Consider the following 21,044-nt stretch of genomic DNA (forward strand, 5'->3'; position numbering starts at 1 on the left):
CTGTTGTATTGTATGTCATCTCATCTATATCTGGTTTCTGTTTTATCTGTTCACACTTGCTAATCATTCTGGGTCGTGGACCTTTGTGTCTTTGTTTATATGGACTAGATGACTAGATGATGTTAAATGGTATTTTGGCCTGTCATAATGACGAAAAAATAAATAAAAAATAAAAACTGATTCAGAATCAGTTGTGCTGAAGGCAAACCATATTCCTATTTATAGTCTCTTTAGAAATTGATGTGGTTCTTTATCCTTATTTTACTTTTGTTTTATGGAAAACAAATAGATCAAATTAAATTGTGTAATGTCATTTTTTTTTTGTTTCAATATATTTTCTATTTTTTTAAAGTTTTATTTAACATTTTTATCAACGCACTCTAAATATAAAAATGTTTAAGCCCTACTTTATTTTAGGTTTATTGTAATTGTCTTTTTTCCCGTTGATTTGACTGAATTGTGCATTAGCATCATCAACTTTCAAATACAGCATTTATTTAGTTAGTAAAAAATAATTTAATTAGTATTAAAACAAATCTTAAACTTTGTAACCCTAACTTGATTTTGCAATTATTTTGTCTGAAACATTTTTTTCATTTTGTTTTATTTCATTTTATATTTTTTTTACTTCATTTTATTTAATTTTTTAATTTAATTTAATTTTTCTTTTCTTTGTATTTTATTGCATTTTACTTAATTTTGTTTTATTGCATTTTACTACATTTTATTGTATTTTATTTTTTTATTTCTTTTGTATTTCGCTTGTTTTATTTTTTATTTTATTTCATTTATTTTTTTATTGCATTTACTTTTTTGTAGTGTTTTACTTTATTTTATTGTATTTATTTCATTTTATTTTTGTTAATTTTTATTTAATATTTTATTTCATTTTATTTTATTGTATTTATTTAGTTTTATTTTTGTTAATTTTTATTTAATACTTTTTCATTTTATTTTATTGTATTTCATTTTATTTTTGTTAATTTTTATTTAATATGTTATTTCATTTTATTATATAGTATTAATTTAGTTTTTATTTTTGTTAATTTTTATTTAATATTTTATTTTATTTCATTTAATTTCATTTTGTTGAATTTTGTTTTATTTCCTTTAACTTCATTTTGTTTTATTTTATTTTATTGCATTTTACTTCATTTTATTGTATTTATTTATTTAGTTGTATTTTATTTTTTTAATTTTATTTAATTTAATTTTATTATATTTTATTTAGTTTCATAATATTAAATTTTTAAATTTTTATTTAATTTTTGTTTTGTTTATTTCATTTTATTGTATTTGTTTCATTTCATTTCTTTATTTCATTTTTATTTCATTTCATTTGTTTTATTTCATTTTAATTTTACTTCATTTTTTCATTTAATTATTTTTTTCTTTTATTTTATGTTTTGTTTTGTTTTATTTCATTTGCCTTTGGCATTTCCATAAGCCTTTGCAATTCCTCCGTGAATCGACAGGACGGATCCGCGAACCTTTGGGAATCTCGCTCATCTCTATCGCGATAACTGCAGTTCTCGCGCTTCCCGTTGGCTTTGCGGGATTGTAAACAAACGTGATCGCACTTCAACCAAGGGCCGAAACAGCCAAATTCCTCGAGAACAGAAACAGGTCAATGAGCTGTACGCTTCGGGAAAGCACTTTTGTCAAAACAAGCGTCGTGTTCCAACGATTAAAGCTGAATCACGACGAGGGACATTAGCTGGAATACGAGAGATAAGCCAGCTAGCTAGCAGTGGCTTGTTCAGTGAGTAAACCATTACAAACCTCTCAAACACAGTTGAACTAACTGCTTGCCATTGTTCAGTTTGAGTTTGTTGTACATTTGGCATGTATTTTCTAAAATCGGATTTTATAAGTATTGTCATTTATGAGACAGGGATCGGGAAGTAGTCGGGAATGACCCGTTCCTGATCTAACGTAATGATTATATTTGGTATATGATCATAGTCACCAGTCAGGTTTTAGTCCTGTTCAAGAATTCGCCTTAGAAATGGGTTTAAGAACTTGTCAATAAATTGTAGTCGTTGTTTGCAAAGTGCTGATACATTATAAAGTCTGCTAGGCAATATGTGTTCGTTATGCATAAATCTTGTATGGCTTATCTAATGCGCATTCTTTGCCCTTCATTTTGTAAACAAAAAAAAAAAAAAAAAAGTTAGTTTCTACGTTTGTGTAGAAAATCGAGAATAATTCCTTTGGTTCCTGTGAGAACAACTTAAAGGCAGCAGTCAACAACACTAACACAGAATAACCAAAAACTTTCATGTTTTTTGGCCATCTAGTGTTTTAATAATGTTGATGATTAATGCTGTTTAGATAGCAACTTACTCTAAATATGAAAATGTTTAACCCCTACTCTATTTTAGATTTACTGTATTTTTTTCATCAATTTTACTGAATTTTGCATTAGCATTATCAGCTTCCAAATACAGTATTTATTTAGTTTGATAGTAAAACGGTTTATTTAGTATTTATTGAAACAATTCTTAAAAGTTTAGAATTATTTAGTCTAAATTCTTTATTTCATTTAGTTTTATTTCACTTTATTTAGTCATTTTATTTTTTATTATTTAATTTTTTATTATTTTATTTAATTTTATTACATTATTGTGTTTAATTTCATTTATTTTTATTTCATTTAATTTGATTTAATTAAATTGTTTTCATTTTATTTTAGGAATTTAAAAGACTAAATGTAATTTCATTTTTAAAAAATGTTAAAAAATACCCTTATTTTACTTTTTATTTCATAGGATTTTTGAAAGACAAATTGAGCAAATGAAACTAATGTTGTAAATTTCATAATGTCATTTTTTTTATTTGTTTCAATATATTTTTTTATTATTTGACATGTGTTTTAACATTTCTGTCAACCTATTCTAAATATGAAAATGTTTAACCCCTACTCTATTTTAGATTTATTGTAACTGTCTTTTTTTTTTCAATTATTTTACTGAATTGTGCATTAGCGTTATCAACTTCCAAATACAGTATTTATTTATTAAAAAAATAATTGATTTAGTATTTATTAAAACAAATCTTAAACTTTGATTTTAGAAACTTGATTTTAGAATTATTTTGTCTAAAATGTTAAAATTCATTTTATTTTTCTTCATTTCATTTTTTCATTTTATTTTATTTCATTTCATTTATTTCATTGTATTTTATTTCATTTCTTTTTATTTTGTTTTGTTTATTTAATTAAATTTTTGTATATTATTTTATTTTATTGTATTTATTTCATTTCATTTATTTTTTAATTTAATATTTTATTTTAAATGAACGCAACACACACAATACGCTTTGATTCCTGTGAGAACTTAAAGGCAGCAGTCAACAGCACTAACACAAAATACATAAACAGTCATGTTCTTCACTCATCTAGTGTTTTAAGCTCTAAGTATTTAATAATGTTGATGATTAATGCCGTTTAGATAGCTAAATTCCATGCAAATGAAAATGACTGTTGTTAATTGGCACTTAGTAATTGGTTGGTGACCGTAATCTCCAAATGGCAAAATACCAGACTTACCTGTCTTTTGTTGATATGTAGCATGGACATGAATGTTTACAGTAGCAGTATCGTAGCTGCAAAATGTTATGCCTCGTTTCTTGTTGTTCTCTTTTTTTCTTTTTTTTTCCTCTCAGGCTGAGGTTAAAGGGGTCATAAAGTTTTTTTTCTGGACTTTATTCAAGGTTTCTTTTGAACCAAAAGGTCCAATATTTGTAAAAATTGGAATTTCTCTTTCTGAAAAACACCCAATTTAAAGGGGGGTTACCTTTTGTGTAAATGGAAACAAATGCACACTGCTGCAATTGCCTAACTTCATATTCATGCTCCATATTGAAGCCGTGTGTTTGGTTACTCGAGATGGCAAGAACTGTAATAGAGCTGTATTTGTTTGAGTTGGAGGCAGAGGAAATTGAAACAACACAATCATTTGCAATGCAAAGCAGCATAAACGTAACCAGATATATATAGACAGATTACTGTAAACAAATATCTTAAAAGATGACTAGCGACACATTGTGTGAAGGCTGAATAAGGGTTTATTAAACAACAGTAACATTATATTCAACTCACATACTGAAGCAAATATTTCTGCAACACTCAAACAACTTACTCTGAACTTACTCTAAATATGAAAATGTTTAACCCTTATTCTATTTTAGATTTATTGTAATTGTCTTTTTAAATTTATTTTACTAAATTGTGCATTAGTATTATCAACTTCCAAATACAGTATTTATTTAGTAAAAAAAATATTTATTTAGTATTTATTAAAACATCTTAAACTTTGATTTTAGAAACTTGATTTTAGAATTATTTTGTCTACATTTTTTGTGGTTATATTTCATTTGATTTTACTTCATTACATTTTTTCATTATTTTTATTTTGTAAATTTAATTAAAAAATTTTATTTTTTATTTATATATATATATATTATTGCATTTTACTTCATTTCATTTTTTCATTGTATTTCATTTCATTTATTTCATTTGTTTTTTATTTTGTAAATTTAATTAAATTTTTTATTTTTAATTCATAATTTTATTTTATTTATTTTATTGCATTTTACTTTACTTTACTTTATTTCATTTTATTTCATTTCATTTATTTCATTTGTTTTTTATTTTGTAAATTTAATTAAATTTTTTATTTTTAATTCATATTTTATTTTATTGCATTTTACTTTATTTCATTTTATTTCATTTCATTTGTTTTTTTATTTTGTAAATTAAATTAAATTTTTAATTTACAATTTTTTTATTTTTTTATTTTATTGCATTTAGCTTTATTTCATTTCATTTTATTGTATTTATTTCATTTTATTTTATTTCATTTCTTTTTTATTTAATTCAAACTTCATGGTTTGATGTTTATTACAAACACTGTTAGATTACGTATAATTGTTCTACTTACCTGCTTGGCACTGTCATATCTTTTAGTCTTCAGCATATTCAGAATAATTGAGAAAACAGCTGTGAAATGTGAAGAATGAAATATTATCTTTCAGGCGCTCAAGTGCGTCATTAACTCCAGCCATGCATTTCAAACGTTCTGATCTTTAAGAAATGATATAGTTTCTGGAGATTCAATTACTTTTACAATTTACATTTACTGACAGAAAAATGTCTGAGAATTGTCATGACGTTTCTCACAGTTTCAACGAGTAATTCATATTTTAAACTGGAGAGTTTGTTTTGAGTTATGAAACTTGACAACTTTTGATTCTGCTTTTCATGACCCATTTATAAGTAGGCCAAGTATACTTTAAAGTGACAATACTTAAACAGTTCCTGTTTAGAATCTGTTTAGTCTCAGTGTTCATGATAATAAGGAAGCAAAACGTAACATTTGCATTCTCGCAAGACCGCTTTTCAGCTACAGAACATGTCGGATGACTCTGACACACCTTGTGTTGCATATCTTATCTATTGTTGTGTTTTTCTTTTCTTAAATGAATACTCTTGTTGTCGTTTCACCAATACATTACAGGGAGCGTTTATGAATTAAAGGCAATAAAAGGATCTTTCAGCTGGTTTTAGACTTTCATTGAGGTTTGGACTAGAGAGTCTGAAGTAGTTTCACTTCCTTGGAAGTTGTTGATGAGTCGTGTAAACAGCAGATTCCTCACAGTGTAGTAACACTTGAAAACGCTGAATGTGCGGAGTGGGTTTTATGGTTAGGGTTAATTATTTACTGGAAAAATGAGCAAACTGCAATTCTCAAAATGACTTGAGGAGCAGTTCATTTTTAAGGAAGCCTTTAAGTAATAGTTTACCCAGTCATCATGAAATTTTTCTGAACACAGAAGATATTTTGAATTAACCAGTTTATGGTAGACATTAACTTCCAGAGTAGCTACTGAAAAAAATATATGCTGAATGCCTAACATTAACTGTTTGGTTCTTCAAAATATAAGTTGAAGTCAAAAGTTGACATACTTCCTTGCAGAACCTGCAAAATGTTAATTATTTTACCAAAATAAGAGGGATCATACATAATAATTCACATAAAAGATGTTTACATATAGTCCACAAGAGAAAATAATAGTTGAATTTAAAAAAAATGACCCTGTTCAGAAGTTTACATTCCCTTGATTCTTATTACTGTGTTGTTTTTGTTTAGTGATAGTTGTTCATGAGTCCCTTGTTTGTCCCACAAATTTGGTTTTTCATCGTTTTTGTGTATTTGAACTCTTTCCAACAATGATTGTATAGTTTTGAGATCCATCTTTTCACACTGAGGACAACTGAGGGACTCATATGCAACTATTACAGAAGGTTCAAACACTCACTGATGCTCCAGAAGAAAACACCATGCATTAAGAGCCGGGGGTGAAAACTTTTGAACAGGATGAAAATGTGTAAATTTTTTTTTTAATGTGAAGATCAGGGTAAATTTGCAGCAGCATACAGACATAGGCGAAACAGCTTGCGCGCCTATTGGCTGCTCTGCGGCAACTGCAGCAGCCTATTAGAGCGAGGCCTGACGCGACGCCAGATCCAATGGGGGCATTTCGCGTAAATTTAACTTATTTTGTCTTTGGGAAACATGTAAATATCTTCTGTAGCTTTCTGTAGCTGAAGGGCAGTGCTAAATATTAAAAATATATATGTATATATATTGATATTTAAAAGTTTTCACCCCCGTCTCTTAATGCATGTTTTTTTAATGCATCAGTGAGTGTTTGAACCTTCTGTAATAGTTGCATATGAGTCCCTCAGTTGTCCTCAGTGTGAAAAGAATTGTGCAGACCTAAAAAAAATAATATTTTTGATTTATCTCAAATTCCTCCCATAACACCGTAGGCTGCATTTCTCAAAATCATTCAAGTAGATCACACAAACCATTGGGCCAATAGTATCTAGGATCTGCTTAAGCTCAAAATATACTTTGTCTATCTGCATTCTTCTGGTCCATGCACTGCGTGACATAATTTTTGTTTTATATGTTTTATGATGTACAACAGCGCTCGCTCAAGGTTAATGTTGAAACAGAAGATTTTACTGTACTCATTCATCAGAGCTATACTTTGAAAGCTGTGCAGAAACAGCTGTGTGCAAAACGAAGTGGAACATGGAAAATAAATGATAATGGACCCTTAGGCTTACAGTGCTTTTGTGGAACTCAGCCCTGGTTAGTTTAGGATGCTTTCTGAATAAGACTAGGAAATATTAAAAATAAAAAACCCTATCTATTTTCTAGATCCATGTTGTAGATCTTATTTTGAACGATTCATCTGTGTCATCTTTTTTTATTTTTTTTTATCTTCTGGTTAAAATTACTTTATTAGTTACATATCCACCTTTTTTGCAAAGTAGTGTGTCTTACCATATTATTTCACTGGTTTGTAGTGCAAACAAGTATTCCCGTTTACTGCATGTTTGTTATTCTTCTCATTATTTCTATATAGTGATGAACCAGAAGTCTCATCCACTTCTGAATTAAGGAAAAAGCTGGATACTGGATTTCTCCAATCATTTAGTCCGCTTAAACCTCGCCCCTCCACTAAAAACTGCATGAGGGCCACACCCACATTTTACAAGCCAATCAGCAGCCAGCGGATAGAACCAAATCCCACCCCTTAATTGTGTTCTATAATCTGATACGCAAAGAAATACGTCACAAAGATCTGTCGCTACTTCTGTCACGTTGCAGATTTAAAGGCTCATTAGTAGCTCAATACAGTGCTTTATCTCATGCGGATGAAATTATTCGCATTTCCAGATTTTTTTTGGTGTTAGCACATGACAGATCAGCCATTGCTTAACAGTCTGCAGACCACTTATGAAAACCGTTGATAATCAAGACTTTATCCTGAGGGGAGAAGCGTTTAATCATGTTGTTGTTGTTATGAGCTTTTCTAGAATTCATTTGTAAGTCAACCATTATTTCGAATTCAAATTATTATATATAAAGAATGATTTACGTATTGATGATATACGATATGGTTCCACATAATGATGCCAGTTTGTAAACTTCCGCTGAAGCTCATTTTATAGGTGCAATATACAGGTGGACACTCTTGAGACTCCTTTACTGCCTTGTTCTTATCAGAAACTGAGAAAAATAATAATTGCAACGTCGTAAATATTGATAGTGGCATGAACATTCAGTTTCATATTATTTAACAACATATCATTTAAATGCCTGGTAATCCCTGCAGAGTTGTACATTTAAATGCTGACAGCTAAACACTATCATAACATGTTTAGGCTAGTGTTAGCTAGCTAGCGATACTTCTCTTCAAGGACATCTTAATTGTATTTTTGATAATCAGGAACTTGCCTTCATAGTCATGAACAAATTTTTAAAATCAAGTAATATTTTAAAGCCTTTATTGTTTTTCAACTCTACAGCTGTGCAATAAAATTCACTTCAAACGACATGGAAAAAAACGTCTTTTCACGGAAAATGTCTTTTTAAGATGAAAATGTCATGAAATGACCCAAATAACCAGAAGATGGCAGCAGAGGATCAATCATTGGCTGCAGCTGCCATTTCAACTCCCCGCAGTTTTTTCAAGACGTCTTGTTTTTTGATTTATTATAGCATAACTAGTATGATTAATTGTAGTACATTTACCGCACTTAAGTATATAGTATAGCAAGTGCAGAAAGCCATTAAATAAATAAATAAGCTCAGCACAAACAGCCTATAAGGGTGAATTATTTAATTACTTGTATATAGTTCACTACAAATTAAATAAGTTAAATATTAATGGTATAAGAATTAAATAATGCACTTGATATTTTAAATATTTGATATAATTGAATAACTACATGTTTTAAGCGTTATCTTGAACTGTAAAAGCTATTAAATAGCCTATATTTAACCAACAGAAACTTGTAGTATTGATACTTTGAATTTACTCCGAATCATTTAATGCACAGCTCTTTTTTTTTAGATGTTTCATCCAGTTATTACTGTCAATCATAGCAATGACTCGTGCATATTTAGCCGATTTACTCATGTATTTTTTTTTAACTCGCGTTTGTCATTCTTGAAACAGTATATGAACATTTGGTCCTCTTAGACAACCAAAACGTTTCTTGGATTGTGAATGAATTATGTAGAAAAAACAAGCAAAGTACACTCCTATTACGGCACACTACAGTTGACCAGAAATGACTGAGCTGGCTTGTCTAAAACAAGGAAGTAATCCATGCATATGGTCAATTAAAGAGATTGAAGTGTCTCATATATGCTTTTCTTTGTCTAAATAAAATGTTTGTCCTTAATATTAGAGGTTGTATAACTCATGCATCTGTTTGCAGGTGTTTGTCGCCCCTCGTCAGGGCCCAGCCTAATTCAGGATGGCGTGTGAGGGGACGCTGCTGAGCGTTTCGGTTTTAGTCTTATTCTGCACTATGGCACCATCTCCTGGTCAGGCATATATATATGCGGTGAGTGTCTGATTTCAGGCTTTGATTAGTTTTATAGATGTTTTTATGGTACAGTACATTTGTGGAGTATTTGGTTACATCAGATCTACAGACTGCAGCTTTTAACACTCAATGTAAATGTTATAATGTGGTCCATTTGATTGCTTTATAATGGCTTTATGCTTCAGTCACTAATGGCCTGTTTTCTATTTCATGCAGCATCAAAGTAACATGACCTCCATGCTGTTCGAAGACCTGCCCGCTCTCTTTGGCCCTCCTCTGCCAAAAGATGGCCTCATGGTAGTAAATCTCTACTACTGGACTAGTTTTATCCATTAAACCAAAGACTAACGTGTCTCTCTTTTGCTCTCTCTCTCTCTCTCTCCCAGGGTGTGCTGATTGAAGCTCGTCCTCAAAATGCATGCACACCTATAGATCCTCCGCCAGTTTCTCCCACACCCTCCGATCCCAACAGCACTACAAAATACATTGTCCTCATTCGACGCTATGACTGTAACTTTGACATCAAGGTTAATGTTCTTGCACAGCTGTGCTATTTCAATGCATTACAAAATATGGGCTGTAAAAGTTGAAGTTTAAAGTATTATGGTTGACAGAATAGGTATATGTTCAACTAAAAGCATGTGACAATAGACAAGCTACCCTTGTGAAAAAAAAGAGTACGCTTTAGCATGTGATTGAAAACTTAGTACTAGTTATAGAAATAATATAGTTAAAAATAATATATTTAAGTGTGAAGTAATGAATTTCTTACACTTAATTTAATTTAAAAGTGCTTTTTGATTCACTTAATGGATTTGATCCACTGAGCCATAAATCTCCACTTCAGTAGCACTTACACACACCAAACTTTACATTTTTATTCCTGTCTATATCCTGAAGGCTTTTGCAGAGGGATTTGTTCATAAATAATTTGCTTGATTTTATACAACATTTTATTCCCCCAAAAATGGTTAAAAAAAAAACAAACATTTTTTTTCTGAATTATGGAGTGACAAAATCCCCCTTAGTGCATATTTCATTAAATAATGACTCATTTGCATATTTAATTGTAGAATACCATTGTAGAAAACTTGTAATGCAAAAAATGTTTTTATCAGTGCAATCAATCAACTAGGTTAGTAAGGTAATAACTTATTTTTTCACCCTATTCAGGACTTAAGTGCATCTTTGTGTAATTTCATAATTACTTATCTTGTCTTAGAAATATGGTTACTGCCTAATGCACTAACAAGCATTTATGGTAAATTAAAATGTACTTTAATTTGTATAGAAACTTGAAAATATGACCATTTTTTTTTAAATGTGCTTAGAATTAAAAAAAATTACAAAGTGCAACTTTTAAGTGTACTTAAGTGTGTTAAGAAACAGTCTGTCTTTAAGTACACTAGTCTTGTATTTTATTAATATTATATAATCTTTAAGTAGTGTATTTTTTTTTAATAATCCTAAGATTTCTAGTACACTAATTGCACATTCAGCACAATAAAGCACACAAGGGTATGTTGTCCTGTGACAAGACTTAAAGTCAGAATCTTATATAGCCACAAGTATGTTTAGTGTAAAATGAAAGTAAATAAAAAATATGTGAGAAATATTGTTTTTTTTTTCTAGGTGCTCCATGCACAGCAGGCTGGTTTCAGTGCGGCCATAGTTCACAACATGTACTCCAATTCACTTCTCAGTATGGGATACAGCAATGGTGAGATTCACTCACACACACACACACACACACACACACACACACACTGCTTCTATTGAGAGATTATGTGAAATAAAACCTGTGCACTTTCTTAGGTTTGTATTATGTTGGAAATAACAGTATTGCACTCTTATTGGTAGCTGAAAGCAATCAAAAACGATTCAATGAATGAACATAGAAGCAGTGGTGGATTTGTAGAACTGGTGTTTGATGTCTATCTATGAAATTTTCTTTAGAATTTTGCACATTTAAATGCAATTGACCCCTATTGAAAGGGGTTTAAGACATTTGTTGTAAGACACACACTTTATCATATATGCAACCTAGTCTCCATTTTGTCTCTGTTTAGACACCATCGCGGAGGGGATCGAGATTCCTTCTGTGTTCACAAGCTACTATGCCTCTCAGATACTGCGCAGCTTTATCATACCAGAGAAAGGGTGAGAATTATATAGTCTACATACGTTTTTACACAAATAGGGATGATATATAGATATATTAATAGAACCAGTCATTTGGTCATACCTGCATTGTCAGAAAAAAGGTACACTTTTGTACCCCAAGTACAAAAGTACCTAAATGGAACATATTAGTATTTTTTTTTAAAAGGTACTGCCCCAGTTATAGATTTTGTACCTTTTTTGAGCATGTTCTCTATTATAGTTGCTATTTTACTTATAATTACTATATAATTTTACATTTAGAGAGCATTGTGTTCAGACTTTTAACTGGTATTCACACATATTGAATGACTTTATTCAGCTGACCATCTTTCAGGACAAAGGGTGTTTTGTGCACTGCAAAAAATGCTTTTCTTACTTAGATTTCTTGTCTCGTTTCCAGCCAAAATATCTAAAAAATTTTAAATCAAGAAGGATTTTCTAGACAAGTAAAAATTATTATCTTGTTTTTAGTAAAAACAAGTCAAGATTAGGTGAGTTTTTGCTTAAAACAAGCTAAATAATCTGCCAATGGGGTAAGAAAAAAAATCTTATTTCAAGCAGACAACTAGATTATTTTTCTTACCCCATTGGCAGATTATTTTGCTTGTTTTAAGCAAAAACTCACCTAATTTTGACTTGTTTTTACTGAAAATAAGACACAAATTTTTACTTGTCTAGAAAATCCTTCCTGATTCAAGAATTTTTTGATATTTTGGCTGGAAACAAGACAAAAAATCTAAGTACGAAAAGCATTTTTTGCAGTGTGTTTTTGAGGTTTTGTGATTAACTTGTTTGTTGACCCACTTTGCTTTAGGGCTTATGTGATTCTGAAGCCAGAGTTCTCCTTTCCTCTGTCCTACTATCTCATCCCCTTCACCGGAGTTGTTGGCATGATCATTATTGTCATGGTCATCATACTGGTCAGTGCTGCTATGACTGCTTTATTAACCACTAAATCACATTGTGGATTTACACATGAAACATGCATGAAAATACAGGTGTCTAGAACATTATTTACAATTTTTGCAAATCAGATGCAAATGCAATGTACAAATTGCATACAATGCAAAGTAGAAAAAAATATTTTGCTCACATCAGGAACACTGCAAGAAATGCTTTTCTTACTTTTCTAGGATTTTCTAGACGAGTAAAAATTGTTGTCTTGTTTTCAGGAAAAAAAAGTCAAACTTAAGTGTGTTTTTGCTTGAAACAAGCTAAATAATCTGCCAATGGGGTAAGAAAAAATAATCTTGTTTTCTGTTTAAGATTTTGTTGCTTACCCCATTATTCTGCTTGTTTTAAGCAAAAACTCACTTAATTTTGACTTGTTTTTTCTGAAAACATCTAAGTAAGAAAAGCATATCTTATATCTTATGATGTCCACAATGTTGTCTAGGTAGGCAGCTTTATAAGGTTTGAAACAGAGTCAATGATGCATTCATTGGTGGGTAATAATATATCTTCTGCTTCTGATTGGTCCAGATTGTGCGGTGCGTGCAGCACAGGAAGAGACTTCGGAAAAACAGACTCTCCAAAGAACAGCTGAAGAAAATCCCCACTCACAAGTTTGTTAAAGGTGAGCAGAAGAGACTTTATTCAGGGCTGAATGCTACATAAACTTTGTGGACCGCATCTGTGGTGTGCTTTTAATTACCACAGGAAATAGTCTTGACACTACCAAGAAAAACAAACACACTTACTGAAATGCAATGCATACACTGGTATGCTTTTCTTACTTAGATTTTTTTGTCTGGTTTCCAGCCCAAATATCTACAAGTTCTTAAACCAAAAAGGATTTTCTAGACAAGTAAAAATTATTTTCTTTTTTTAGAACAAGCAAAATAATCTGCCAATGGGGTAAGCAAAAAAAAAATCTAATTTCAAACAGAAAACAAGATTATTTTTCTTACCCTGTTGGCAGATTATTTAGCTTGTTTCAAGCAAAAACTCACTTAATTTTGACTTATTTTTTCTGAAAACAAGACAATAATTTTTACTCGTCTAGAATTTAGATATTTTGGCAGGAAACAAGACAAAAGAAAGAAATGAATTTTTTGCAGTGTATTGACAGTCAAGTCCAAAAAAAATGAATCACAGCTGCTTGTAAATCATAGAAGCTTAGATTTAGGAGCATATACCATGAAGGGTTATTAGTTAAAAAAATTAAAACATAAAACAATACATTTGTTACTTGAAATAAAATAATTGTTAGCTGAGATAAAATTTTAAAAACTTGTTTCATTTCAGTTTTCCTCCAAAGCAACATTTTCATTTAATGTTAATGTTCTAAAATTATTACAACTGAAATTAATAAAACTAATAAGATATATAGACATACTGAAAATCCAACAAAGACTAATAAAAGTTACAAAATACACAGTAAAATAATTCAAACTTTAACCAAAATGAACATGAAAGCATAAAATATGAAGATTTTATTCAAAATGTTTACAAAAACGCTGACATATGCCACATACTTGAACAAAAGAAAACTTGTACCCATTTTCAGAGTGGGTTCTGATTGTTTTACTGGATCCTCTAGCACTTTAATAACTGTGTATTTTCTCAGGTGATAGTTATGATGTGTGTGCGATCTGCCTCGATGAATACGAAGAGGGAGATAAGCTGAGAGTGCTGCCGTGTTCACATGGTAAGTGAGCTACGTCTGTTTGTTACTAAAGTGTGTGTTTTAGTTGAACCTCTGTTGTCTTTATGCTCTTTATCTGATAATTTAAGCATATCTAACGTATGGCTGTTAAGGGTAAAGTAGTTATATGTTTTAGTTTGACATTCTGGGCCAGATTTACCAAACAAGCCAAATCAGCGTTCCAGTGCAATTCCATAAAAGCACCGACAGGAGGGAAAAATTCTGCAGGTGATTTACGAACAATATTCACATTAAAGAACAGACACAGCCAGATAATTTCCAGAATGACCAGTGTAATCTGCCAAGTGCAGCACAAATTACTGCCTGCTTTAAGACATGCTTTTGTTGGGTGTTAAATAATGGCGCAGTTTTGCAAACACAAACATCAACTTCAAACGGTCTGACATTGCTTTGCGTAATTCATTTCAATACTCTCCTCCAATAACATATATAATATAATAAAATAATATAAATATATATACATGTGACCCTGGACCACAAAACCAGTCTTAAGTCGCTGGGGTATGTTTGTAGCAATAGCCAAAAATACATGGTATGGGTCAAAATTATTGATTTTTCTTTTATGCCAAAAATCATTAGGAAATTAAGTAAAGATCATGTTCCATGAAGATATTTTGTAAAATTCCTACTGTAAATATATCAAAATGTAATTTTTGATTAGTAATATGCATTGTTAAGAACTTAATTTGGAGAACTTTAAAGGTGATTTTCTCAATATTTTGATTTTTTTGCACCCTCAGATTCCAGATTTTCAAATAGATGTATCTCGGCCAAATATTGTCCTATCCTAACAAACCATACATCAATAGAAAGCTTATATATTGAGCTTTCATATGTTGTATACATCTCAGTTTTGTAAAATTTTACCTTTTGACTGGTTTTGTGGTCCAGGGTCACATATATAACATATATAATATAATATAATAAAATAATAATAAATAATAATAATAAAATATGTATGTGTGTGTATTTTTTTTCTAAAATAAGTAGAAATAAATCACTTAAGTAAAATATAAATTTCATTGCAGAAACTGTTATGCATGTGCTGTTTACTATTTCTATATTAAATATTGTGATCATATATCAGCCACCTTGCTCTTTAAAATATTGGCTTATAAATCTATTATCTATTATAAATTTTTTTTTGGTCTTCTTAAGCTCCAATGCATATATTATATTATATTATATTATATTATATTATATTATATTGTATTATATTATATCATTTCAGTGTTTCATTTTTAAGAAATTTGTAAAATTTGCAAATCTGGTTTTTGCTTTGTCATTATTATGGTGTATGGAGTGTAAATCGATGTGGGGAAAAACAAATTTAAAGCAGTGTAACATAATGCTGCAACAAAACAAAATGTGGAAAAAAAAAAATGAAGGGGTTTGAATACTTTTGAAAGGCGATGTATCAGCAAAACAGCATTTTAAATTAGAGTAATAATTTTTCTGTCCCTGTTCAGCATACCATAACAGAATCATCTTTGTCCCATCATTCAGCTTACCACTGCAAGTGTGTGGACCCGTGGCTCACCCAAACTAAGAAAACCTGCCCCGTGTGCAAGCAACGCGTGACCCGTCCCAACCCAGAATACTCCGAATCCTCAGATTCCGACGGAGAGTCGGGTCCGCACGAGGCCGACGAGGAAGAGGAAGGAGCGACCAGCGAGGCCGACTCCGAACGCACGCCTCTCCTTCGGCCCTCCAACCCCGCGTCCCCCGCCTCCTCCAGCCCGCCGCCCACCTACGCCTCCACAGTTACAGAGGCAGCCTCCACTACGGTAACAACCTCCGCACAGTGCTTGCCGCACACACCGCAGCCCGACGTGCCCCTGCTGGGATACGACGAGTACTGCTCGCCCATAGAGGACTCGGAAGAAGGCACCGATGACGAGGAGGGTCACCCCTCGGATAGCGACACCACAGAGCTTATCGGACGGGGCGCAGTACGAGTCTGAGGGGTGTTTTCTCTGTTGTGTGTCACGGAGCTCATATTTTGTCACTTTTCTTGTTTTTAACTAGCTAGTGCGACCAACACTACACAGCACATGTGCAACACTTCAGTTTCTGACACAAATGCATTGTAATCACACAGATTGGTGTGGTTCACAAAATTCAAAATTTTCATCTTAAACTTGGTCCGTGTCTAAAAAAGTAGCTTTTTGAAGTGAATGAAACTGTTTTCTAACAAAATAGTCCATCTGTAAATAATTGAGTTAGACCAGATCATTTACTCATTCACTGCAAAAAATGCTTTTCTTACTTAGATTCTTTGTCTTGTTTCCAGCCAAAATATCTAAAAATTCTTGAATCAGGAAGGATTTTCAAGACAAGTAAAAATTGTCTTGTTTTTAGTACAAAAAAGTCAAAATTAGATGAGTTTTTGCTTAAAACAAGCAAAATAATCTGCCAATGGGGTAAGAAAAATAATCTTGTTGTCTGCTTGAAATAAGATTTTTTTTCTTACCCCATTGGCAGATTATTTTGCTTGTTTTAATCAAAAACTCACTTAATTTTGACTCGTTTTTACTAAAAACAAGACAATAATTTTTACTTGTCTTGAAAATCCTTGCTGATTCAAGATTTTGTAGATATTTTGGCTGGAAACAAGACAACAAATCTAAGTAAGAAAAGCATTTTCTGCAGTGTTCTCACGTCGTTGCAAATCAACATGAATTTCTTTTGTCCGTGAAACACGAGGATCTTTTTTGCTATGTTTTGCAATGGCCCACATGACAACACTGTGGACTTTCTAGTAATGAGCTGATTAGTTGCACTCGATTAGGGAGACTTGCAAAATACTGTTATACAAGACAACAACGTTGACAAAAAAATGAACGTGAAACGTGAACATATGGAAGCGCAAATGAGTTTGTAAAGATATAGTGCAGGAGCAGATATACAGTGAATGTTGACTTTAAAGAGGTAGTTCACACAAAAATGAAAAACAATTGTGTCTTTCAAAATCTATAACACTTATATTAATTCTTAAACACAGACTTTTTTTTCTAAAATCTGTTGAAAGTAGTGCCGTCAAGCGCCATTAATCGCATCTAAAATAGAAGTTTGTGTGCACATAATATCTGTATACATACAAATGCAAAAATGTACTTGTATATATTTATAAAATATTTACATTTATACATATGATTTATATTATATATAAATATACACAGCACACGCACATACAATGGCATGCAAAAGTTTGGGAACCCCTTGCAGAATCAGTGAAAATGTGAATAATTTTAACAAACTAATAGAGATCATACAAACTGCATGTTATTTTTTATTGAATAGTGTCCTGAGTAAGATATTTTACATTTAAGATGTTTACATATAGTCCACAAGACAAAAAATAGCTGAAATTATTAAATAAGCCATTTAAAAGGTTAGGAACCCCTTGGTTTTTAATATTGTGTGTTGTTACCTGGATGATCTATTTATTTAGTAATGGTAATGAGGACAACTGAGAGACTCGAACACAATGATTAAAAAAGATTCAAACATTCACTGATGCTCCGGAGGAAACACAACGCATTAAGAGCTGGGGGTGAACATTTTTGAACCGGATGAAGTTTTTTTTTTTTTGTTGTTGTTGAAATATCTTTTTTTTTTCATTTAGTACTGCCCTTCGGAAGCAGCAGAAGATACTTGCATGTTCCCCGGAAGACAAATTAAGTGCAATTTACCTTGATCTTCAAATTCAAGACTTCAACAACAACAACAACATAAAAATTGGACGACTTCATCCTGTTCAAAAGTTTTCACCCCCAGCTCTTAATGCATTGTGTTTCCCTTTGGAGCTTCAGTGAATGTTTGAAACTTTTTTTTTTTTTAGTAGTTGTGTTGTGTTTCCCTTATGAACAACCATCACAAAATAATAAAACAATCATAGATAATCCAAATAACCACACACATTATAAAAAAACCAAGGGTTCCCAAACTTTTGAAGGGAGTTCTTTCAATAATTTCAGCTATTTTTTTTTTTATCTAGTGGACTATATGTAAACATTTTTTTATGTAAAATATCTACTAATTAAAAAATAACATGCATTTTGTGTGATTCCCTCCTATTTTGTTAAAATGATTCACATTTTCACAGATTCTACAAACTTTCCCATGCCACTGTATGTTATGTAAGCGCCACCTTTTATTTTGGAAGCGATAAATTTGACAGCACTAATTGAAAGTCCATGCAACCAACAATTTAATGCATTAAAAACATGAAAGTCATGAATCATAATCTAATGTTTTAGTGCATTAAATTGTTGGTTGCATGGACTTTACATAAAAGATGTTGCATGCATGGATGCATAGAGTCAGACTTTAAAAGTAGAGTCAGTCCGTGTGAATCATTTGAACCAAGAACGAACCACCTCTTTTGAAGAATGGATTTATATGAACAGATTTAGGTTGGGCTTTTATTCACATGTCCACATCATGATCAACATCAATATACAGAGAGAACATCAAAATGTGCTAAAGTCAACTGTACTTGCGTGATGTTTATGAACAAACCTGATTTTTACATCAAGCAAGAACACTTGAGTGTTCGTTTACCATATTTTGATGTGCTCACGTATGTGCATTTGTGTTTATATGTGAATAAACGCTTAAATTAAATCTGTTCATTATAGAAAGCAATTGTGTCTCTCTGGAAGACTTGGGTTGAGCTGATCAGTTCATATGGATTTCTTTCACGACCTACTTTTGACTTTTTCAAACTCAGTTTTGAGTGAGTAGACGCTTAATGGATGAACAGAAATCAGGTTTCATTCAAAATATTTTCATTTGTGTTTGAAAAACTCTTAAAACATGATGGAATTTTCATTTTTGGGTGAACTGTCCCTTTAAATTCTGCTTTGTTTATCTTAGATTAAAAAAAAAAAATTCTCCATTTGTGTTTCACTGAAAAGAAAAAAATCAAAACGAGGGTGAGTAAATCCTGACAGAATTCTCAAAACTGTGGGTAAACTATTTGTTAAAGTTGGTGGATCTTGGCTGGTCACCATTTATGTGCAATACGGACGGGTTGCCAGTTTGTAAATGAACGCTTTTATTTTATTTATACTCCAGAGGCCACGCAGAAATCATTGGAGACTTCTGATTTAGCGTCTTTTATGTTATTTTATGTTAGTTTAAGTGATCAAATATTACCATTCCTTTAAGATTCACAGAGTTTGCTGGAGTTAGAACAACAACACACATACTTTATTATCTGTCTTTTTTGTTTCTGTTAAATGCATAAACTGCTTTCTAAAGCAGATCTGTGTGTCTACATCATATAATGGCATTATTCTCAACAAAAGTTGCAGTTAAATGTTTTATTATCATTACTGATGCAAGCTGAATGGACAAACAGTCTTATACTTTGTTTAATATAGACATATAAACGCTAGCTGCTGTTTCAAATTCAAATTTGGTCATAGCTGACCGTGTATAGACTTAATGGCAGTGTTTATAGCCTTTTACTGTCCTGTTAGATGACATCTTTCATCTCAAATGAATAGGAAACTGTGTCGTCTGTACTAAATAAACCTGTGCCTCCTTCACATTTTCATCTGTAAATGTAACGCCGTCCATCTCTTCCTCTTAATCACTAATCAGTCAAATGAATGTCACGTGTCTGGTTTTCTTTCCTTAGTTTTATTATAGTGCTTGCAGTTTCAGTTCGAGGTTCAAACCAAGGTTCAGTCTTTAACATAATTGAAATTCAGTAATACGGAAATGTAAAACAAATAATAACACTAATAAATCGTAGGGTTTGCTTTGCACCTGTGGCTTGTTGTGCCCTGAGACTGGGACCAAAAGCTTGTATTGTTATTTTGAGTCTGTATATGATTTTGATTAAGATGAGTGTCTGTTTTATCATTGCGTGCTGCATTTTCCTCTACTTCACTAAAGATTTCTATAGGACTGTACTAGTGCTTTATTTTGTGCCATAAAAAATTTCACATTTCCTGGATCAAATCTCATATTTGAACTTTGTTGAAAGGTTTAACAAATGCAGATTTAAAAATGCATTTAAATGTCTATATAGTTTTTACGATTCTGCCATTTATACAGATATAGAGTGAAGCTGTGAACATACTAGACTTTGTGCTTCATTCACATCTGTTCAAACACAAGCGAAATGTGTAAAGCATGATTGAACATGTGTGAAGAGATCTAAACGTCACAGATTGACCTCTTGGCTAAATTCTAAGAATACGCAAATGTAAGACACTACAGGTAAAACCATGTTTTTCCTTCACCCACTGGTCAGTTTTAGGACTATTTTGTTTCCATAACATGTTTTCTTTCAGACTACTAGAAGGAAAACATTCGAAATATGAAGTAAGTGTTTACCTTTTTGTGTGGTTATACACTTTATCTATTTGTGTCTGTAGAATTGAATTAGAGTAAACATCTTTAAAAGCCCTTTTCTCAAAAGTATAAGAAACAAATCAGCAGTGCATACAGAATGATTCCACTGTAAAACGTTTTCACCAGTTTCAACCTTAAAAACCTAAGTTCAGCAGCTGTCTTAAAACTTTAAGTTAAATCAACTTAAAACTACAGTTCATTTCAACTCACAACAATAAGATTAGTTGAAATGACTTGTACTTTTAAGTTGATTTAACTTAAAATTTTAATGCAGCTGCAAAGCCTGTTTTATATAACACTAAATTTCTAAAACATAATTTTTTTTCCTCTGGCTGGTGATAGATGGGTTTATGGATTTATGTGATAAAAGAGTTGTAAATAAATAGTGTAACAACTTTATTATATTATTTCCTGTGGCTAAAGAAA

General features: G+C 31.4%; 1 protein-coding gene across 1 annotated transcript; it reads left to right on the forward strand.

Moving 5' to 3' along the window:
- The first annotated feature begins 1,551 nt into the window (after window positions 1-1,551).
- On the forward strand, window positions 1,552-19,868 carry LOC141335224 (E3 ubiquitin-protein ligase RNF167-like). Its single transcript, XM_073840621.1, has 10 exons — window positions 1,552-1,762; window positions 9,305-9,433; window positions 9,632-9,712; window positions 9,802-9,942; window positions 11,048-11,135; window positions 11,485-11,575; window positions 12,393-12,498; window positions 13,061-13,154; window positions 14,148-14,228; window positions 15,753-19,868. Exons 2-10 carry the CDS (start codon window positions 9,344-9,346, stop codon window positions 16,208-16,210), a joined length of 1,230 nt encoding a protein of 409 aa, XP_073696722.1. The 5' UTR covers window positions 1,552-1,762; window positions 9,305-9,343; the 3' UTR covers window positions 16,211-19,868.
- Window positions 19,869-21,044: the final 1,176 nt, after the last annotated feature.

This window comes from Garra rufa, chromosome 5, assembly GCF_049309525.1.
Source record: "Garra rufa chromosome 5, GarRuf1.0, whole genome shotgun sequence".
In the NCBI taxonomy this organism is placed as follows: Eukaryota; Metazoa; Chordata; class Actinopteri; order Cypriniformes; family Cyprinidae; genus Garra; species Garra rufa.